Source organism: Leptonychotes weddellii, chromosome 9 (assembly GCF_054177405.1).
Source record: "Leptonychotes weddellii isolate Sample4059 chromosome 9, ASM5417740v2, whole genome shotgun sequence".
In the NCBI taxonomy this organism is placed as follows: Eukaryota; Metazoa; Chordata; class Mammalia; order Carnivora; family Phocidae; genus Leptonychotes; species Leptonychotes weddellii.
This window is the reverse complement of record NC_138377.1, coordinates 84,405,183-84,426,773: the sequence shown is the minus strand read 5'-3', so window position 1 is coordinate 84,426,773 and position 21,591 is coordinate 84,405,183. Positions and strand designations below refer to the sequence as shown.

At 36.4% G+C, this 21,591-nt stretch overlaps 1 protein-coding gene across 1 annotated transcript in view; it reads right to left on the bottom strand.

The window, feature by feature from the left end:
• UNC13C (unc-13 homolog C) overlaps nucleotides 1-21,591 on the bottom strand; it is a 479,061-nt gene that overhangs the window by 183,841 nt on the left and 273,629 nt on the right. The window contains exon 12 of the mRNA XM_081831864.1: nucleotides 3,998-4,131. Within this exon, the coding sequence (XP_081687990.1) occupies nucleotides 3,998-4,131 (134 nt within the window). The remainder of the gene's footprint in view (nucleotides 1-3,997; nucleotides 4,132-21,591) is intronic.

The following is a 21,591-nucleotide window of genomic DNA, read 5'->3' as shown; positions in this document are numbered from 1 at the left end:
AAAAAAAAAAAAAAAGAAGAAGATAGCAGGAGGGGAAGAATGAATGGGAGGGAAATTGGAGGGGGAGATGAACCATGCAAGACAATGGACTCTGAGAAGCAAACTGAGGGTTCTAGAGAGGAGGGGGGTGGGAGGATGGGTTAGCCTGGTGATGGGTATTAAAGAGGGCACGTTCTGCATGGAGCACCGGGTGTTATACGCAAATAATGAATCATGGAACACTACATCAAAAACTAATGATGTAATGTATGGTGATTAACATAAAAATAAAAAAAGAAAAAAAAATGTTGGCTTGTGGGTGTTGCAAAGATTTCTTAAATAGGACACAAAAAGCTCAAATTATAAATCAATAAATTAGACTACTCCTTCAAAATTTTTAAAAAGTTCTTCAGCAGATACTAGTAAGGAAATGGAAAGAAAGGCACAAACTAGGAGAAAATATTGCAACATTTATATCTGACAACAGATCCTTATTTAGTGTATATATCGGCCCATTATAACTCCATAATAAATTGATAAACATCCCAATTTGGAAATGGCAAAAGAACAGATACTTCATCAAAGATATATAGACTATAATTAAGCACATGAAATGATAGTCAACATCAGTATTTAAGAAAATGCAAATTAAAACCACAATGAGAGGCCACTATAAAGCTATTTGAATGGCTAAAACAAATCCTAAGCATATGAAGTTTTGGCAATGTACAACCACTTTGGAAAGTAGTTTGGCAATTTTAAGAATACAAATCATGTACCTACCACATGACCCAAAGGAAAGGAAAGACTATGTCTATGCAGAAACTTGTAAACAAATATTCATAGCAACCTAATCTAGAAAAAAAAAATTTTTGACCCTAACCCTAAAAGACGAATGGATGAACATCTTGGGGTACATCTTAGAGTGGAATGTTACTCAGAAATAGAAAGAAACAAAGTATTCCTACACACAACAACCTGTTTGAATCTCAAAACAGTTGTAATGAGTGAAAGAAATCAGACCAGAAAAATGTACATATGATTCTTTTACATAAAAGGGTAAAATTTCCAAACTAATTTATAGTATCAGAAGGCAGACCAGTGGTTGCCTGGGGCGGGTTACAAAAGGCATATGGAAACTTATTAGCACGATAGATATTCACTATCTTGATTTTGGTGAGGGTTTTGTAGCTAGATACATATGCCAAAACTAATCAAATTGTCTAATTCAAACGTGTAGTTTTATTGTATTCAATTATACCTCAATACATGTTAAAGAGGGAAAGAGAGAACCACACCTAAAGATCTGAAAATACTTTAATGGTTTTCAATTTATTTTTTTTTTTAAGATTTTATTTATTTATTTGACAGAGAGAAACACAGCGAGAGAGGGAACACAAGCAGGGGGAATGGGAGAGGGAGAAGCAGGCTTCCCACTGAGCAGGGAGCCCAATGTGGGGCTCAATCCCAGGACCCTGGGATCATGACCTGAGCCGAAGGCAGACACTTAATGACTGAGCCACCCAGGCGCCCCAATGGTTTTCAATTTCAATAAAATAGTGAGATTTCTATAAGCATCTAGAAAGCTACTTCATAAAATTTTTAAAATGTGAATAAATATTGCTCAAATACTCTAGTGCACCAATTAATAATGAAGGAGGAACAGAAAGAACAGATGTAAACTACATATAAATGTTTAATTTCTTCATTCATTCAACCAATATATATGCCTGGATATATACTAATATAGAAAAAAAAACCTCTTCCCAAGTTTTCATTCTATAATTATTATAAATTGTCATAAAATTTGAATAAGTCTTTAAAACATCCTCAAAATCTGAGCAAATACAATCATAAAACATAGGTTCCAAATACCAGGAAGGCATTCAAGTTTTTTTAGGGCTAGGTTCTCATAGAAAAAAAAAGTGACTCTAAACTCTGACATTAAAAACAAAAATAAAAAGCAAAACAAAGACATCCTTTCCTTGTCTCATTGCTCCATTTTATATTTAGTACACTTAATTTAGGTCATAATTTAGATTTTATTTTTGCCGTAACTAAATGTATTTCCTCCATTTCTCTTAATATAGTTCCAAAAAGTCAAATAAAATATTTGTATATGTTTCACAGTGTATATGATTAAAAATAATTCTGGGAAACTTTAATTGATTCCATGATTTTAGGATATATCTTTTACTAGTCATTACTAGATTTCTAGTATTTGGTAAATGTAAAGAATTTCTTTGATTAGAAGTAAAATCTTTTCATATAACTTTTAATTAGCATTTCTGAGGAGATGTCCGCTTTCATTCAACAGTCATTTACCAAATGGCCTATACCAGCTCAAGGACACAAAACAAGTATTGATTTCCCTATCTCTCTTCAGGAAATCTACTCTGTCTCAAAGAAGGTCTGAAGAATGAAGGAGAAAACAGATCTGTTCCATCAAGCTGCCCAGGATGAGCCAAGGACCTGTGGTATATTAAAAGAGAAAGGCACCTGGGGGGCTCAGTCAGTCTTGATTTCAGCTCAGGCTGTGATCTCAGGGTCATGGGATTGAGCCGCGTGTGGGGCTTTGCATGCTCAGCATAGACTCTGCCTGAGATTCTCTCTCCCTCTCCTACTGCCCCTCCCCCTGCTCATGCTCTCTGTCTCTCCCCCCCTACATACATACATACATAAATAGTTTAAAAATAATAAAAAAAAATTGAAGAGAAGATATGGTCCTATGCTATCAGAAGACAATAATACAGCAGTGTCTCTATAGAGGGTCATCAGGAGGTACTCTGGTCTTCAGGCAGAAAAGGTGAGTATAACGGGGAAAGTGAGAAGAAAGTATAAAGGCAAACCTAATGACGCTATCATGGTTGCTTATCAAAGAGGACCAATTTCTCCACAATTAGGTACTGAGGGCAGATGAAAATCAGTGGTTAAAAAACAAGGAAAGGATGAAAATTGGGACACTTAAAAATTTATTCCTTCTGTAAATAAAATTTCAGTTGGATTCAACAAAAGCTTTTTGACCCTGTCTTGGCCATTACAGAGAAATAATAAAACCAGTTCTCTATAGTAAGTCTGAATCTACTTCATGCTCTACTTCATAGTTTGTCTATTTCTGCTATGCCTGCTGCCCAGAGCATTTCAGGTATTACCAATATGTCAGGATACCCTCTCCATTAATCACATTACAAGTGCTTGATTCACAGACTCAGCTGTTATTTTGCTTTTGCTATATAGCCGTCAACATGTAGGCATAAAATAAATCCTAAACATGCAACACTAAAGCTGGACTGGATATTGGATATTATCTAGTAATATATGAGGAAACTGAGACCCAGGGTAATTAGATAATTTGCCCAAGTTCTCATAGCAAGTGGCATTTTGATAAATTAATAATTTTAGACTCTTCTAGAATCTGTTATTCTAGAATAGCCATGAATTTCAATTGATCTGTTCATCTATCTCCTCATAATTTACAAATTCTATGCATGGGGGCATAGGCTTAACATTGTTACTTGAGAAAATGGACTTATTCTATTACATATTGCAATAAATCCATGGTATAGAACTATTTTGAAAGCAGGTTTTCTTTCGACAAATCTTTATTATTACAATGTCACAATGAAATATGTTTAATACTAACTTACAACATTCTTTTTAGTTTTGGGGGAAGTGCAATGGGATAGTTTTGTGGGGTTTTGTTGTTGTTCTTGTTCTTTTTGAGACAAGGAGATAATTATGAAAGGAACCAAAGAAACTTTTCTACATCAAACAAAAATAAATTCGGGGAAATATTTGTCTCTATATCCAAAGAATCTCACTCTATGGGGCATGAACTAAAAATTCATAATATCACCAAATTAATATTACTGCTAAAAGTACAAAAGTCCTGCTTTATATAACTTAATTTTGGAAAAAAACACTTTTCCAATAAGAGTATAAACCATGCTTCAAGTATTTTATGTTTTCGCAACTTTAGTGGAATAAAACCCATTCATTTCCAAGACAATGTACTTACTGATTCAGGACAGGTGTATAGGCAGTTTTATCCTCATCAATAATAGTGACCATCAGTGTAATAAGTTGGGGCCAAAAATCCAAATTCTTGGTGGTCGGTCCCTGATCTTCCCGAGGAATGTCCTGTTTCTTACTCTGCTCACAAGGTCACGCAACATGCAAGAGAAAAGGTTAAATGATATGACTTAGTTTGTCATTGTCAAATGGAAGGATTAGAGAAAAGTGGTTACAGAAAAATTTTTAGGTCATGTGAGCCAAAGCTATTAAATTCAGGTTTCCATTCTTCACTGAACGACATCCCATAGGATAAAGTCACAATGGCCAGACCAGGCTTGCATTTCTACATCCTTTGGTTTTGAATTGGAGGTTTCTCTTTCTTAATTGCAGTTCATGATCTTAGGAATTATTTTAAAATTAGCCCTTTAATGTGGCTTCTTCCAAGGAAAGAGGTTGAATTCTGTGTGTACAAGTGTGTGTGTGTGTATGTCTGTGTATAATTTATCCTGCCTAAATATTTTGTCCATAGTCACATTGGTGGTAAGTGGACAGAACTCAAGGCTGGTTACAAAGCCAGTACTGTTCAAGTCTACAGTATACAAATATTCTATGAATGGCATGGACCACTCTCATTCCACTCACAAATGCATCTAGTTAACTAAAAGTTACATATCTTTCTCGTGTGTATGTATGTTTAAATCATATTTGAATCCTTGATTTATCATGCTTCATGAATTCTTCAGCTCTCACCTCTGAGAGTGTTGTCCAGGATGATCTAAGTTTACAATGAGATGAACAGAGTACAATAACAATCTTGTATATTTCATGTATCAATGTCATACTCAACAAACACAATTCTTTTATTTGGTGGGTAATCTGAGAGCACTTATTTTCTATTTACTTTAAATAATTAGGCAAAAAAGATAAAGGCAGAGACCATTTTTACTCAAGTGTACAAATAAGTAGGAAGCATATGGCTCCCCTAATTATTTCTGCCAAATAATTTATAAGCTTATAGGTCCAGGATATCTGAAAAATTTACCTTTATGCTCAAAATACAACAGATATTAAATGTTGGAGAGCAAAATTAGTCCAAAAATCAGTGGCTGGCACAAATTACTTCAAACTGCCAGAATGAACTATAAGCATTCTCCAAAGGTTCTTAAGAACCTTGTGTATGTGGTCCCAGAGAACCACTTGAAACTTCTTGGCAGGTTTCCTCTTTCAGTTCCTGAGGTACATCAAGGCACATCAGAAGATCTTCAAGAAGAAAATCAGGCAGCAATACAGGCTTACAAATATCCAGATTTGCCTACTTTCAAGTTACATTTTCTATTTAAATTTATCTTTCTTTGGTGAACAAGATTTTATTATTGTCACAATAATGTGATTACTCATTACATTAAGTTCAATAGATTTTTTTCTTCTATGATGTATTTAGAAATCGAGAGAACCTGGTAGATTATAAAGGTTGTAAATAAAATTAGTTCTGATGGCCACAGCATTTGTTTCTCAAATGCATCTGAACTTAATACTGTCATTAATCATCATGACGTGTATACAGACAAGCTATATGTCTAGCTTATTTCAAGTAATGTGATTAAATGAAAGCAAATACTCTAGATGACATGTGAAGTCACTTATTGCCATTCTGCAAAGAGTAATACAGAAGAAAGAGAGAATAAAGTAGTTGAATATGTATTAATTCCAAAATTCCTTAGCTGTCGCAAATTCTACTTTCATTACTCCTTTTTATGACATTAAAGGATTATAGATGGTACCATTTTTTCATCAAATTCTGTATGTTTCCCCAGAATAAACCAAACTGGTGTTGAATCATTAAGTTTTCACGTATCACATAACATCATAATAAATCAAGGTATCTCTAATTTAATAGTGCACTTTTAATGGCCTACATGTTTAAAAGGATGGGGTACACAATCATGTATATTGAAATATTTACCAGATTTCTTAAAGATTAATTTTTTTCTAAGCAACATTTTATTAATATTCTAGAAGTCTATAGGGCATTTGATCTTATGATCAGAAAAAATGGTAGTAGAAATTTAGGAAGCTGGGCGCCTAGGTGGCTCAGTCGTTGAGTGTCTGCCTTCGGCTCAGGTCATGGTCCCAGAGTCCTGGGATCAAGCCCCGCATCAGGCTCCCTGCTCAGCAGGAAGCCTGCTTCTCCCTCTCCCGCTCCCCCTGCTTGTGTTCCCTCTCTCGCTGTGTCTCTTTGTCAAATAATAAAATCTCAAAAAAAAAAAAAAGAAAGAAATTTAGGAAGCTAGTAATAAGTATGCTAATATTTACTGAAACCTTTACAAATTAATATTTATGATAGGAAAAATGTATCTCATATATTTATACTCTATAATATATAATGATAAACCCATTAATGACAAGGAACAAATGGGAATATAGTCAGTTTATAAAACTATAATTTAGCAGATCGATTTTGATTATGATCATTAGAATTATAGTGACTAAACACTATTTTCTTAATAGATTATTGAGGAAAGGGACGAGAAAAGCTGTGAGAGTATAACAGGAGCAAACGTGGAAAAGTTGCCAGGGTGTAGGATCATCCGAAGAAAGTTCCCAATGGTCATGTTTATAAAGGATATTTCAATACAGAAAAGCTCTACCAGACAAGCTGACAAGATATACACTATATTTTTATAATATCAAGTGAGAAAATATGAAGATATTCCATATAGAGAGAACCATTACATGCAAAAAACAAAAGTATCAAAATAACAGATGCCATGTTCATGTTAATGTGGGACTTACACGACACTTCTAAGTCTGTTATAAAATGTATGGCATTCCATGTATTTGTTTAATAAGTATATAATTTTGAAACACCTCCTCTAAGGAGTTGGCTAGACAAGAGTTGGGGGAAGATATTCAGTAAAGAAAGGGGATACTGAAATGCAAAAGTACATGACGGAGAGACACAGCGAGAGAGGGAACACAAGCAGGGGGAGTGGGAGAGAGAGAAGCAGGCTCCTCACTGAGCAGGGAGCCCGATGCTGGGCTTGATTTCAGGACCCTGGGATCATGACCTGAGCCGAAGACAGATGCTTAACGACTGAGCCACCCCGGCGCCCCAGTATGTAGCCTTTTGATAGAGTGTGTTTCTCTATCATTGGTTCTAGTGGATATTAGCATTATTTATACACACACACACAATCCATGTTCAAATCAAGTGAGAAAATGCTTGCTTAAAACAAAGTTAAATAAATTATTTCTAGATTCCTGGAGTAACATGCTAATATGCACTGTGATTCTCGAAGATGGTGGTTCTCAAACTTTAGTGTTCAGCAGCATTGTCAGGAAAGCTTGCTAAATCACAGACTGGCAGTCTTTTCCGCAGAGTTGCTGATTCACCAGGTCAAAGGTGAGGCCTGAAAATTTGCATATATAATGAAGTTCCTACTAATGCTGGTGCTACTAGCTCAGAGACTACTTTAAAAAACACAACTCTGGGGGTGCTCAGTCGGTTAAGCATCTGCCTTCGGCTCAGGTCATGATCCCAGGGTCCCGGGATCGAGCCCCGCATCGGGCTCACTGCTCAGCAAGGAGCCTGCTTCTCCCTCTCCACTCCCCCTGCTTGTGTTCCCTCTCTCGCTGTGTCTCTCTCTGTGAAATAAATAAAATCTTTAAAAAAGAAAAAGAAAAACACTATTCTGAGAACTAAAAATGGAGCATTAGTTCCTCAAATGTATTTGAACTTGACAAAGCCTTCCACTCCTCTCCTATTCCCTATATCCCATTCTTGCACAACTTTCTGAAGAATAATCTTCCTCTGAACTTACTTTGGGAAACAAAAGGCTGCAGAGATAGATACAGTGGTCAAATCCTTTAGGACCTGTGTGTCACATCAAGGAATTAACATTTAAACCATATTTCATGGAGGACCATTAGAAGATTCCAAACATGGGACTACTTAATTACATTTTTGTTTTAAATGATTTGGCAGTAGCAGGAAGTTTAATTGACGTTAAACTAATGAAATAGTTAATGAGGAAAACTGATAGACTCATGAAAATATTTATGAAATGGTTAATAAGTGAAATTGACAGAACTCATTGCCTAAGTGGTGAGAAAGAAGAGAGGGAGGGAGAAATCAAATGGAACTATCCAGAAGTTAATCAGGTAATTAAGTCTGGAGTTTAAAGCAACATCCTGGACTGCTGATGTAGCTAGAAGAATTCCAGGATATATGTGGTAATTGAAATTATGAAGTAAATAAGATTACTCAAAGAGAGGGAGAATATAAGGCCAGAGGCAAGACCTTGGAGAAAAATATGAATAAGGAAAATATAATTTTATGAAAGAGAGACCTAGATGGGGGAGTAAGTTGAAACGGGAAAGAATGGATCCAGAGTGTACATGGGAGAATTGGCCTCAAACAAATGAAGAACACGGCTTCTTCTGAGTCAGGAGATAGTCTTGCAGGTAAGTCTTGTTGATGGTGAGAAAGAATAGCTAGGAATTTCTATCCTGAGAGAAGAGGAGTAAATAGTAAAGATCTGAAACAGGCCCCGCAAGGAATGACAGAGAATCTAAATTGGACCCATGGTGGCACCTCCAGGTAGCTTGGGATCTTTGTGGAGAGTGGGTCCCTGAATTTACAGTATCACTACTCGGGATAATCATGTGTTTTCTGCAGCACTGGATTTAGAAGTCAAGGATTTGCTACTGAGGTATAGTAAAAGTAGGAAAAGAGAAAGAGATTAAATGTTTGACAAGAGTGGTTGAAGTGCTGGAACAAATATTTATTTTGGTCCAGAGGAAGGAAGAAAAGAAACAGAAAGGCATAAGAAAATGCAAATCTTTTTTGTCTCACTTCTTTTCAACTTTTGCCAAGAGCTCATAGACACCCCGCCCCTCACATCACTATATCTCTTTTTTTTGTTCTGTGATCACATTACAGTACTGAAAAGGCAGCAATTATTGTAATTCCTGTGTTCTACAGAGGAGAAAACGAAGGCTGACATGGTTTAAAGTGGTCCATCCAAGGTCACATAAGGTCCTAAAAGTCAGAACACCCAGACCTTGAAAATTTCATGTTCTCCAGGGAGCCTACTTTGCTCTACCCTCCCTTCTCCTCACGTTAAAAATTATTCAAGTATAAAAAAAAAAGTTGGGTTTTGTTTGCTAAGTCATAAAGAAGCAAATTAAGTTACTGATTAACAGGGCTTATGACATCTCCCCTAATTAAAAAGTTTGAGAGCCACTGATAAATGGAAACAATAATTTTAATTGATGACCTAAGTCTCCATATGTATGTGTGTGTGTGTGTGTGTGTGTGTGTGTGTGTATAAATGGAGCATCCTTTTGAAGGTGGTATCAACACTTCCCATTACTATTTTTTCTTTTTCCTTCTGGCAAAGTTCAGTTCACCACTTAGAGGATTTACAATTTCATCACCTTTCATCTACCTGCTTCAAAAGTCTTTTTCCACTATTGTTCTTTAATGCCACTGTCAGAGATGCCGCCTTCTCCCACTGAATTTTACTGGCGTATAGTAAGTCACTTAAATTTGCATATGAATGGGAGAGATTCCAGGAAGTTAGGATGAATGAGCTGGATTTTGATCATCCATTTAATGAATAGCCCTTAGTATTCTGGCCATACCATGGATCAGGAAACTCTAATGTTTCAGTGCAAATAAAGTTGTCCCCTCTTGTCTCTCTGGGACAGCTGGGGCACAGTCCATATACTGAATCCATGATTTATTATATAATTGGCTTTTTAAATCCATAGCAAAAGTGCCTAGGGCAACGTGAACTACAACACTGAGAATCTAAAAGAAACACAGTAAGGAGTGAAATTTGAGACTATATTCAAAGCAGCCACTGACCAGTGTTTTTTTAAGTCTGGTCCATAGATCACGTACATCTGAATCACCTGGGTTGCTTTTGAGAAATACATTTGACTTTAAAGACACTGTTGCAGACTTACAAAATCAGGGTAAACAGAGGTACGGCTTGGGAATCTGGACTTACACATTCAGCTCTGCTCTTCTGAAATCCTCATGTTCACAGGAACATGAGTCCTGACTTGTAATTAAGGCAGGGAAAAATAGGCCTTATTTTTTTTATTTTAGGAAGAAGAGTGATATATATAGTTCCTCCTAAAAACTAGTATCAGTCATGGATTTGCTAGATTTTGCATTTTGTCAGTATAACAAAAGACTTTTGTTTCACTTTACATCTAAGAAACTTCCAACTACATGTAGCTCCCGAATTTTAAGAGGGGATGAATAGCTTTCTGGATATTTATGTGGTGCCTCTTCCAAGTGTTGATAACTCCTATGCTAGATCCTTTGTAAAACATTACTTTTTTAAATTAATAGTCTTTGGGAAATTACTGTTCTACTCAAATAACTTAATAGATGCTGCTAATGAGAATAAAAATTGAGCAACTAGTGGCCTTAAATAAGAGTAATTACTGAAAATTAAAAATATGCTAATCTAGTTAGAAAAAAATTGCATGTATTAGAATAATTCACTTTAACTATAGCCAAAATATTTAAAGAATCTTTACTAGGTCCTTTCAGCTTCAGTAAGTCCAAGATATCTTGCCATTTAAATCGCCAAAACTGCATTTCAAAGTGATTGGACATTCTCAGTGCCTTTTAACAGCACTAAACGGTTCCTTGAATTTGAATAGACTGTACATGGTTAAGTGATCTATACACAACTATAAATTGTCATAACTCTGAATGTAGATTTTAATATACAAATTACTTAACAGCAGGGTGTAATTGAAAAAGCAATCATTGAACACAGAATCAGAAACTTATATTTTCTCAGCTTAACATTAATGTGTACAATTTGGAAAAGGATTTAATTTTTTCAATTTCAGATATCTAATATTGAAATAGGATTATATATATCCAATCCTCTGTTTCTGATAATTCTAGCAAGTATATAGGTAGAATATCTTCAATAAGAGGATATTTATTACTGTAACAGGTGAATACTTGCCTTTAATTAAATTTGATGGCATATGGTATATAGTCTACCTAATTGATAACACTCTTTTGAGAATCCCAAGAGAGATGCATAAGAAAGTTCCTTAAATATAAAAGTATTCCAGTGGGTAAACTAATAGTTTTGCTCTTTTCTCTTTATATAAATTAAACTTACATCAAAAAGGAAAAATGCAATAGGTCACATGTAGCTGGCATTTATTTTCCATTTAAGATACTACACCTTTAAGAGAACTATCAGTGCTTAGACCAAACACAGGAGGTACCATGACAGTGGACTTCAAATACATGATGGGCTGTCATATAGGAAAAGATTAAAAGATAAATTAGATTTGTCTTGTGTGGTCAAGAAAAAAACTGGTATTTATGAGTAAAATTTTCAATACAGAAGATTTTGGTACAGTGTAAGGAGAAACTTTCTAAATATCAGATCTCTCCAAATGTTATAAACTACCAGATGTTAGGTGTTAAGAGGCATATAGGAAATCCCTTGTCTACATTGTACCTAAAAATTGACCACATGCTGAGTCTCTTTTTAGTATATCTATGATTATATGCCTATAATTAAATTTACAGAGAAGAAAACATAACCCATAAGTTTTAAGCACTTGATATGATGTTGATTTAAAAATATATGGTTACTATTTTTAATAATTTTATTGAGGTATAAGTAATAAACAAAAACTGCATAGGTTTAATGTATAGTTTGATAAGTTTGGACATATGCACACATCCATGATACCATCACCAAAAACAAGGTAATAAACCTATCCATCACCCCCCAAATTTCCTTATGTCTCTTTGCCTTTTCCCCTTGCCTCACTTACAAGACACTTAACGTGAGATCTACCCTCTTAACGAATTTTTAAATGCACACTGTGTTAATTATAGGCACTATGTTGTATAGCAGATATCTAGAATTTAATTCATCTTGTGTAACTGTAACTTCATATGCCTGAACATACGTATGGATACTGTTTGATTTTATTTTATATTTTAATTTTGTAATTTTTAAATTTTTTATTTTTTTTAAAAAGATTTGAGAGAGAGAGAGCATGCACATGTGGGAGTTGAGGGGAAGGGGAGAGGGAGAGAAATCCTCAAGCAGATTCCCTGCTGAGCGTGGGGCCTGATACAGGGCTCCATCTCACAACCCTGAGATCATGACCTGAGCTGAAATCAAGAGCCAGACGCTTAACCAACTAAGCCACCCAGGCACTATATGGATATTATTTTAAATGCTTGGAATAAACTGTGGCAGAAACTGGATAGCTGTTCCAGTTTTCCCTTTTCCTTGAGTACACAGCCACATTACTGTGGAAGATTAAATAAGACTTTACATTCTTTGATAATCTTTCCATTAAAAAGTATGTTTATATTTCCTTCCTTGAATATGGGTGACTTTGACCAACAGAATACAACAGAAGTGACCTATGTCAGTTTTCAGGCTGAGGTGTTAAGAAACCGGCGATTCCCAAGTCCTGTCCCTTGGACCACCTGCTCTTAAAATCCAGCCACTAAACTGAAAATGCTGAAGTAGTTCTGTGGTGAGGTCCATGTGGAAAAGAACCAACTGACACATCTGGTACTGTTCCCAGCTGACAGCCAGCACCACCTTGCTACCCATATGAGTAAGCATGTCGGAAGTAGAACTTCCGCTCTGGTCAAACCACATCAGCTGAAGCCACATAGAACAGAGATGAGACTTTACCACTCAGCCCTGTTCAAACTGCATATATATGAGCACAGTAAGCTCTTGTTACTATCTTAAACCATTAAGTTTTAGGGTAGTTAGGTATTCAACAACAGATAACTAAAACAGAATTTGATACTGGAAGTGGAGCATTAACGTAGTGCAAACTTAAAACATGTGGCAATGATTTGGGACTGAGTGGGGGTAGGCAGAAGCTGGAAGGGTTTCAAGAAGGTAATTAATGAAATCAGAGGACTTGTCAGGGAGAACTTGAAGGACAGTGAAGAAATTATCTTAGGCTAGGTAAAAGATGACTCCTGTTACTTAGTGGGGAAAATTTGTCAACAAATTCTGCCTGGAATCAACAAATTCCAGGCAGAGTTTATAGGAAATATAGAGAAACCAGGACTTCCTGGGTTCAAAAGTAAAACTTTCTCATCCTTAATCTTTCCAGAAGGTAAGGCTTTCAATGTGCAAAATAGCTTCAGGGAACATATCAAATCCAGGGCGCTTTACTGATATGACTCTAAGATCATGCAAGATGTTTAGGTCCAAAGCAAGTTTTCTGAGAGCTTTATGAATATTTAAGATATACCTAGTAGAGTTTCTAAGAATCTTGAGGAAGTTCTTCTTTGAATTTTTCTGCTATTAAAAAAAAAAAATGGCTTGTAAGAATCTTGTAGTTTCTTGTGCCTTGTAGTTTCTTTCAACTAGACAGGAAGACTTCTAAGAATCTTAAGTGCATTGTCCTTTAGCCCATGATTTTCCACCCATGGCAAAGAATGTCTATCTCAGTAAGAAACATGAGTGCCGTTTTTGTCTAATGGAATGCCCACAGATATTGAAATAAATTATATCAGCTTGGACAGAAAAGAATTAGGTCAGTATAAAATGAAAAGATGACTTTGAATCTCCAGACTTCTATGGGCAGGAAGCAGACTAGAAGACTACTCAGTTGTAACAATGAGCTGTCCCTTATGGAACAGGATAAATGACCCAAGGGCAAGGCTACAAGCCCAGCAAATGGAGCCAAGAGTCACAGAGAATAATTCCCAGACAGCAGGACTGAGCTCCAGTTAAGAACTGACAACATGTTCCCAGCTAGATTTCAGGATTTTTATGGACAAGTGACTGTCACGTGTCTCCTATTTTTGAACAGAAATATCTGTTTCAGTTATACTATTTCTATCTCACCATTATATATTGGGCACGTGGGAGGAGCCGACAACTTGGCTCTGTAGTTTCCAGATACTTAGATCAAGAGGAACCACACTTCAGAAACGGGACCCAAAGAGCTTCATCTCCATCTGGACATGATTTAGAGTAATCCTGAACCTCAAGCATGAGCCTGAAACTGTAATAGCACAAGAATTTTGTAGGTGTTGGGAGTGAGTGCAATATAACTTGATACAAAGATAATGAATCTTTGGAGAGCCCCACATGGAAATAAACTCAAGGTGCAAGATAACCACCTTCAGCTGAGCTTTCAGATGACAGTTGTTACCAACTTTCCAGCCTTGTGTGTCAGCCATCGTGGAAGTGGATCCCTCAGCCCTAATTGAGCCACTTCGGTTAGTGCTGACCGGAGTAGAGACAAGCCATCCCAACCGGCCCTGTCCAAATTGCAAAGATAGATTAATGAGCAAGATGATTTTTTTTTTTTAGTCATTGAGATTGGTATCATTTGTTACACAGCAATAGATAAGCAGAACAATTCTATTTCCTAGCTTCCTTTGCAGTTAGTTGTGGAAATAAAACTGAGTTCTAGCCAGTAGAATGTGAACAGAAGTGCTATAGCCTACTAACCTTCCATATCTAATCCACTATGTTCTTTTCTCTTCTTCTAGTTTGCTATGCAAAAGCACAACCACCTTAGTACCATGTTTAAGATGGCAGACTTATAAGGAAGCGACTTGGCTCTCTAAATCACTGCTGGAGGAGTGAAGCAGTTGCTTGTGGATACACTGTCACATCCCTTCAGCCCACCTGGTATCAATGCATCTCTGGTGAATAATTCCATGTATCTTGGCAGAGTCCCACATCAAGCACTTGTTTGCAACCTCTCTCTGCTTTGCTGCTTGGGGCTACTTATAAAGTCAGAGGCAGCCATTCTGTCCCATTCAAGTGTAGCCCAGAAGTGTGAAAGGCTCAACAGCTCAACCTCGCTGTATTAGCTTCCCAGGGCTACCATAACAAATTACCACAAACTTGGTAGCTAAAAACAGAAATACATTCTCTCACAGTTCTGGAGGTGAGAAGTCCAAAATCAAAGTGTTGGCTGGGTTGCTTCTTTCTAGAGACTCTGAATTCCTTCCACGTCTCTCTCCTCGCTTTTGATGACTGGGCAACCCTTGATAGTCTTTGGTCTACAAATGGAGAACTCCAATCTCTGCCTCTACAGTTACGTGTTCATTTTTTCTCTGTGTGTCTGTGTCTTCTTTTCTCTCTCTTACAAAAAAAATCTCTATTTGGATTTAGGACCTTACCCTAATCGCTAGATGCTTACCTTAATTACATCTGCAAAGGTCTGACTCCATATAAGGTCACATTCTGAGGATCTGGGTGGACATATCTTTTGGGGAGATACTATTCAACCCATTACACTCCCCATCCTTCATTGGAACAATTCTGAGGTGTGCTCTATGTGGTTTCCCAGTTGGCTCCCAAAGGAACAGAGCCTCAGTTGATAAGAGAGACAACAAGCAGCTTCATTCTAGCACCCTTCTTGCTTTTCTGACTTCCGTATCTCATTTCTCTACCTACTATACTTCTCTTTCTGGGGTCATGTCTCAAACTACTGGCAAGTTCCTTTCTTAGGCTCTGCTTTCAAAGAACCCCAAGTATGACAGGAAGAACCAGTTATCAGGAGCATCCATTTTTACAGATGTTACATGAGTAAGAATAAAACGTGACTCATATTTGAATTTGTCTAAGCAGATGGTTTGATCTGAATTAATATAAACCCCATTGTTCTCTATAAAATGTGAACTCTCTGTAGGCTTTTTCTGGCTATGTTTTAGGTGTCATACGCATTTTCCTTTTGTTTCTGTCATTATCCTCCAAAACCAATTTTGTCCTTAAAGGAATCTTGAAGCAGTGTGAAAATCTGTACATTTTATCTTCTTAAGCTCAGCTATTCTTAGATGTTTCAGGAAAGTGATTTTTAGATATTTTATCCTTAAAATTAATAAATAATTTCTCTCAAAAAAAGGAATGTAATTTTTTAAAGGAAGCAGTTACTACTGGATACTATAGTACAACAATTTGAAGTATACTCAGTGTCTCTTTTCAATGGATTAAAAATTCTCTTAAAGAAAGAAATAAAATCTTTCTTTCCAAATATGAAAGACTCAAGGAAATGAATTTGATGGAGGAAAGAAGATTCTGTAATTGCAATAAACAGAAATTTTGCTGCTAAGCAGGTGTATTTACTTTCTGTTGCTTTGTGATAAATTACCACAATTTTAGCAGCTTTAAATAGCAGACATGTATTGTCTCACAGTTACTATGGGTCAGGCATCCAGGCTTGGCATCACTGGGTACTCTGCTCAGTGTCCCACCAGGCTGTAATCAAGGTGTTAGCCAGAGATGGGATCTCATCTGAGGCAGGTCTATGTGATTATTGGCAGAATTAATTTCCTTGTATGTAGAGAACCCAGAGAAACTTGATTTTTCAAGGCAAGCAGGACAATCTCTCTGGCCGCAGAAAAGATTCAAGGTTCCTTTTAAAGGGGTCACCTGATTAAGTCAGGTCTACCTAGTATTCTCTCTTTTCATTAATTCATAGCCAAACTGATTAGGGACCTTAATCAATCTGTAAAAGTCCTTTGCCTTTACTCTATAACATAATCTAATCATGGGTTTAAATTTTTGTTTTAGGTTTATGTTTGGGTTTTGGGGGTTTTTGTTTGTTTGTTTGTTTTGCCATATTCTGTTGGCTAGAAGCAAGTCAAAGTTTCCCCCCACACTTTAGGGAAAAGCACTATATAAGGAGCATGACTCATTGAGAACTGTCTTAGAATTCTGCTAACCACTGCAGGGTAAAAGTTATTTTTACACTTTACTCAGGGGATGGGGAGGGGGATGATGTTAAAAACCCCGTTTGTCTTGCTGACTAGTTGAACAGATATTCTGAGTAAGCCTCTCACAGTTGACACAACTGAGACATTGAATGAAGCGTTGTAATTTGCAAAATATACAACCATTTTAGAACACAGACTGACATTATTATGTGAAGTCAATTACATACATATTCTAACTCCCAGTAATTCCACTTATAGGTATATCTCCTGGAGACACTTTTCCATTCATTCACCAGGAGACATATACAGAAATGCTTAGAGACACATTGTTTACTAGAGCCACAGTTCCCTAAAGTGGAACTAGCCCAACTCTCTATCATCTGTAGTATATATAAATTGTGATTTATTTATATAAGGGAATTTCCATAGCATACTGAAAGCCAATGTCTAGCTGTGTAGTAGCTACTGTGGTGCTCTGCTCAAATTCCCTCTTCAGGGCCAAGCACAATCCCCTTGCCACTGATACTAATGGTTGCTAAAGGATTATAGTTGTGTTCTTCACTGGGAGTTGCACTCAGAGGCAAGGAAGTGATTCTTCCTCTCTTAAGATAAAGCACTAATGACCTAAAGCACAGCTTATGCTATGATGCCAAAGCTCAGTTGCTTTGCCTCAGCTGGGGACAGCTCTGAAGAGCAATCCCACCTCCTTCCTGTAGGATCGCGGCGCTCTCTGATATAATCATATTGCAAGTCAGCTTCTCTGTCTGCCTGATCTTGCCTTTCCCACTTTTTTATAGATACATCTCTCTAGAGCTGAGATGTCAAATCCACTAGCCCAGTAGCTACTAAATATTTAAATTTATATTTAAATTAATTCAAGTATTCAATAGTAATATGTGGCTATTGGCAATAGCCACTATATAAGGCAGTGTAGATATAGAACACTTCCACCATTACATAAAGTTCTACTGGACAGCACTGCTTTACAGCACTCTTAGGTGACACATCTGCATGCAATTCTCCAGCGAACTCAACCTAAAACAAACCATTACATACAGCAGCACATATGACTTTCAAACACACAATGCCAAGGAAAAAAGATCATGACACAGAAGAATATATTCAGTATGATTCCATTTGTATCAATTTAAAAACAAAATTAAATAGTAGCTAATTTAAATAAATGTTTATATGTGGTAAAACTATAATAAAAAGCAAAAGGATCATTAGAATCAGCTTCATTAGAGTGGTTATTTCTGAGGAAACAGATCCTGCCTTTCTAAATCTGGATTACAAGTACTTAGGTGTTCATTTTTTTTAAAACATAAGCGTTTACTATTTTTTACTTAGAACACTTTTCAAACTAAGAACTTAAAAAGTAATCAGGGTGCGGGGGGTGCCTGAGTGGCTCAGTCAGTTAAGTGTCTGCCTTCGGCTCAGGTCATGATCTCAGGTCCTGGGATCCAGCCTTGCATCAGGCTCCCTGCTCAGCTGGGAGTCTGCTTGTCCCTCTGCCCCTCCCCCCACTTGTACTCACTCGTGCGCATGCTCTCTCTCTTTCAAATAAATAAATCAATCTTAAAAAGTTTAAAACAAAATAAAAAATAATCTGGGCCCTAAAACAAGGAGGTTATTATTAATAGAGAACAGGTATAAATAAGATAAAATCCACTAATATGACATATTACCATTATTAAGGAGTCTTTTATTTTATTTTATTTTATTTTTTTTTAAAGATTTTATTTATTTATTTGAGAGAGAGAATGAGATAGAGAGAGAGAGCATGAGACGGGGGAGGGTCAGAGGGAGAAGCAGACTCCCCGCTGAGCAGGGAGCCCGATGCAGGACTCGATCCTGGGACTCCAGGATCATGACCTGAGCCGAAGGCAGTTGCTTAACCAACTGAGCCACCCAGGCACCCAGGAGTCTTTTATTTTAAATAAAGCTGTAGTAAAAACCATAGGTAAACCCTGAGAATCCAATAATTGACCATGGAAATGAGATTAGAGACATCAACAGAATTTTAAGACCTATAATTTAATTACATCACATTAAAACTTTCTATAAGATGTTTTATCTGTAACAGACTAGCTAACTAAGAACTATTGATAAGCCTCAGACCATCCAAAAAGTTTTGAGAGGCGTTAGATATGTTTATGCAACTTGGGAACTTAACAGGGTGCCATGCTGATGACAAGAATGGAGGGTGAGTAGTGTGTGGGTCTCACTGGACTAAAGAGCATCTATTCTATACATTTCCTACAAATGCTTGATCATCACTCCAAATAAAAAAACTAATGATTAGTGAAAATTTACATTTTAATGAAGATTGATATTTTGTTTTTTAAGCTTCTATCAGTGGGATTCAAATTTTTTTTTTAGATTTCTTAAGCTACTTAGGAGAAATTTAGATGCTTATACCTTAGCCAGTTACTAAGGTGAAAGAATGACTATAGACCAAAAGCCAGGAAGCTGTAAATAGTCTTTGAAGTGCTGGCTTGTAAACTGAAATTTATAAATAAAAAAATGACAAGATGTCAGTTTAGATACCAGAATGATCAACTAGAAAATATCAAATTCCTGTTTTGTCAAACGTAGACTGAAAGTCAAGATGCAGGCAGGGGTAATTTGAGAATTAGCACTGAGGTACCTGAAGATGTTGTCATGATATAATGTAACTGTCAGACTGCTCATAATCAGAGTTGTAGAGTTGAAAGGAGCTTTAAAGATTTCAAGTGATCTTTTTTCTCTGGGCTTAATGCAAGTAAGCAAACTTTATCTGTAGGCCTAAATGCCTGTATTTCCTTATAAGGAATTTATTGATTATATGTCGTGAACTAAATTGCTTGAGGGTAATTCAGGTTTCCAAAATTTATGTCAGACTTAGCAAAAACAGACAGTCACTAGGGTGTTGCTTTTCTAAAGCTGATTATTTCTCAATGTTTAATAGCCATGCTAAATGGGGTCAGTAAGAAGACTGGATATCAGTTGACTTCCATCTCCCACTGTTTTTTGTTTTTTTTTTTTTATCTGTGCATGGAAGGAGATGAGAGTAGTTAATGAAAGCACTAAATAATTACTAAGTTTATAGAAATGTCAAGTGTTGGTTCTATAGCAGTGTCAGAATACACCAGTGATAATGGCATAGAAAAACTCAACAATGATATTCGGTACAACCAACGAGTTCGTAAGAAACAAATGTTGTCTGTTACTTCTTATCACCCTTAAAAACACAAGGAGAGTATATGGTCAACACTGAGGATCTCTGACTAACCAGAGATTCCAATAGAGCCAATGCTCATTTTTCTTAAAAACAGCAGAAAATGTTAAGATGGATAACTAGAAAAGAACCGAAGGCCCCATATCATTTTGGTGCTCCTCTTTTAGGCATGCAAGTTGACTAAACGGAGGGTCACTTTTCTTCATTGTTTATCCACCCAGTAGTGGAAAAATCAATCAGTGAAATTTTCATAAAAAAAAAATAGAAAAGGGGGCGCCTGGGTGGCTCAGTTGGTTAAGCGACTGCCTTCGGCTCAGGTCATGATCCTGTAGTCCCTGGATCGAGTCCCGCATCGGGCTCCCTGCTCGGCAGGGAGCCTGCTTCTCCCTCTGACCCTCCCCCCTCTCATGTGCTCCCTCTCTCTCATTCTCTGTCTCAAATAAATAAATAAAATCTTTAAAAAAAAAAAAATAGAAAAGGGAAGTCTAAGAATCTTTCAAACTAGGTAACTCATCTGCAAACAACCAAAAGGATGCTACACTTTCTTCATATCTTATCTCTAATTTTACAGCTGATAGCACCCATCTAGTATTTCCTTCTGGATTTATCAATTCATTGGGTAAACATAAAATTGGTGGTGCATTTTTTAAGTTATATGGCTTCTTATTAATTCCTGAATCATTACTCACGGATTTAGTGTTGCATAGGGAACAGTGATCCAAATAGTCAATTACCAATTTAGTTGTAAATGTGGTTGTTCTGCTGGATTGCAATAAGCAAGTAAAGAAAAGAAAGGGGTTCCATAAAGCCATTATTTCTGTCAAGGGAGAAAAATCACGATATCAACCTTGCCTCAAATTATCACAGTTCAAAACTACCAACATTAAAATGAAAAAGGCAATATCCTACCATTCAGCTGGTGGACACCAACATTCAAAATTCAACTTTTCTTTGGTTAACAATCCTTTAACCCACACAGTCTATTTATGTAATTTACTTGTGGATGTAAAAACACAATGGTGTGCAACTTTATCACTTGTGGCGATTAGACAAAACTTGTTTTTTCTTCATTTGTAGCTCTGGGAGGGCCTTATAAGGTATATTTGAGCAAATCATTGTTTCATGAAGGAGATGATTCCAACAGCAAATGGAGGAGAGGATTCTAGTTTTGTTGTTTTTTTTTAATCAACAAACTATAGTGAAATAAATCTACAGTTGTTTAGCACAGTAATGCCATACTAACTCATTCATTCTCTGGACTCTCAGCCTTAATAATAATAGAATAATATTAAAAAGTACTATTTAACAAATGCCTGCTCTGTTTCAGATTCTAAAACAGGAGCTTTGCAGTCATGACAGGCATTTATCGCAATTGCTTATGTAATTATTGACCTAGATCTATTTTAAATAACGAAAAGCCAAACCTCCCTTGCTGCAAGAATTATCTGCATTGAATGCAAATACCAGACATACAGCAGGCACTCATTAAAGAGTTTTTAAGAAAATAATATGAATTAGTTATTAGCATTATTATGTTTTGAGGGGAGGTGTTGGGAGAGGAGTTGAGGCTTAGGAAAGTTAAATAACTTGTTTAGGTAACACTGCTTAACCACTGTTCAAATCTAATTTTGTCAGGAGAAGTAAATACAAAAGCAAC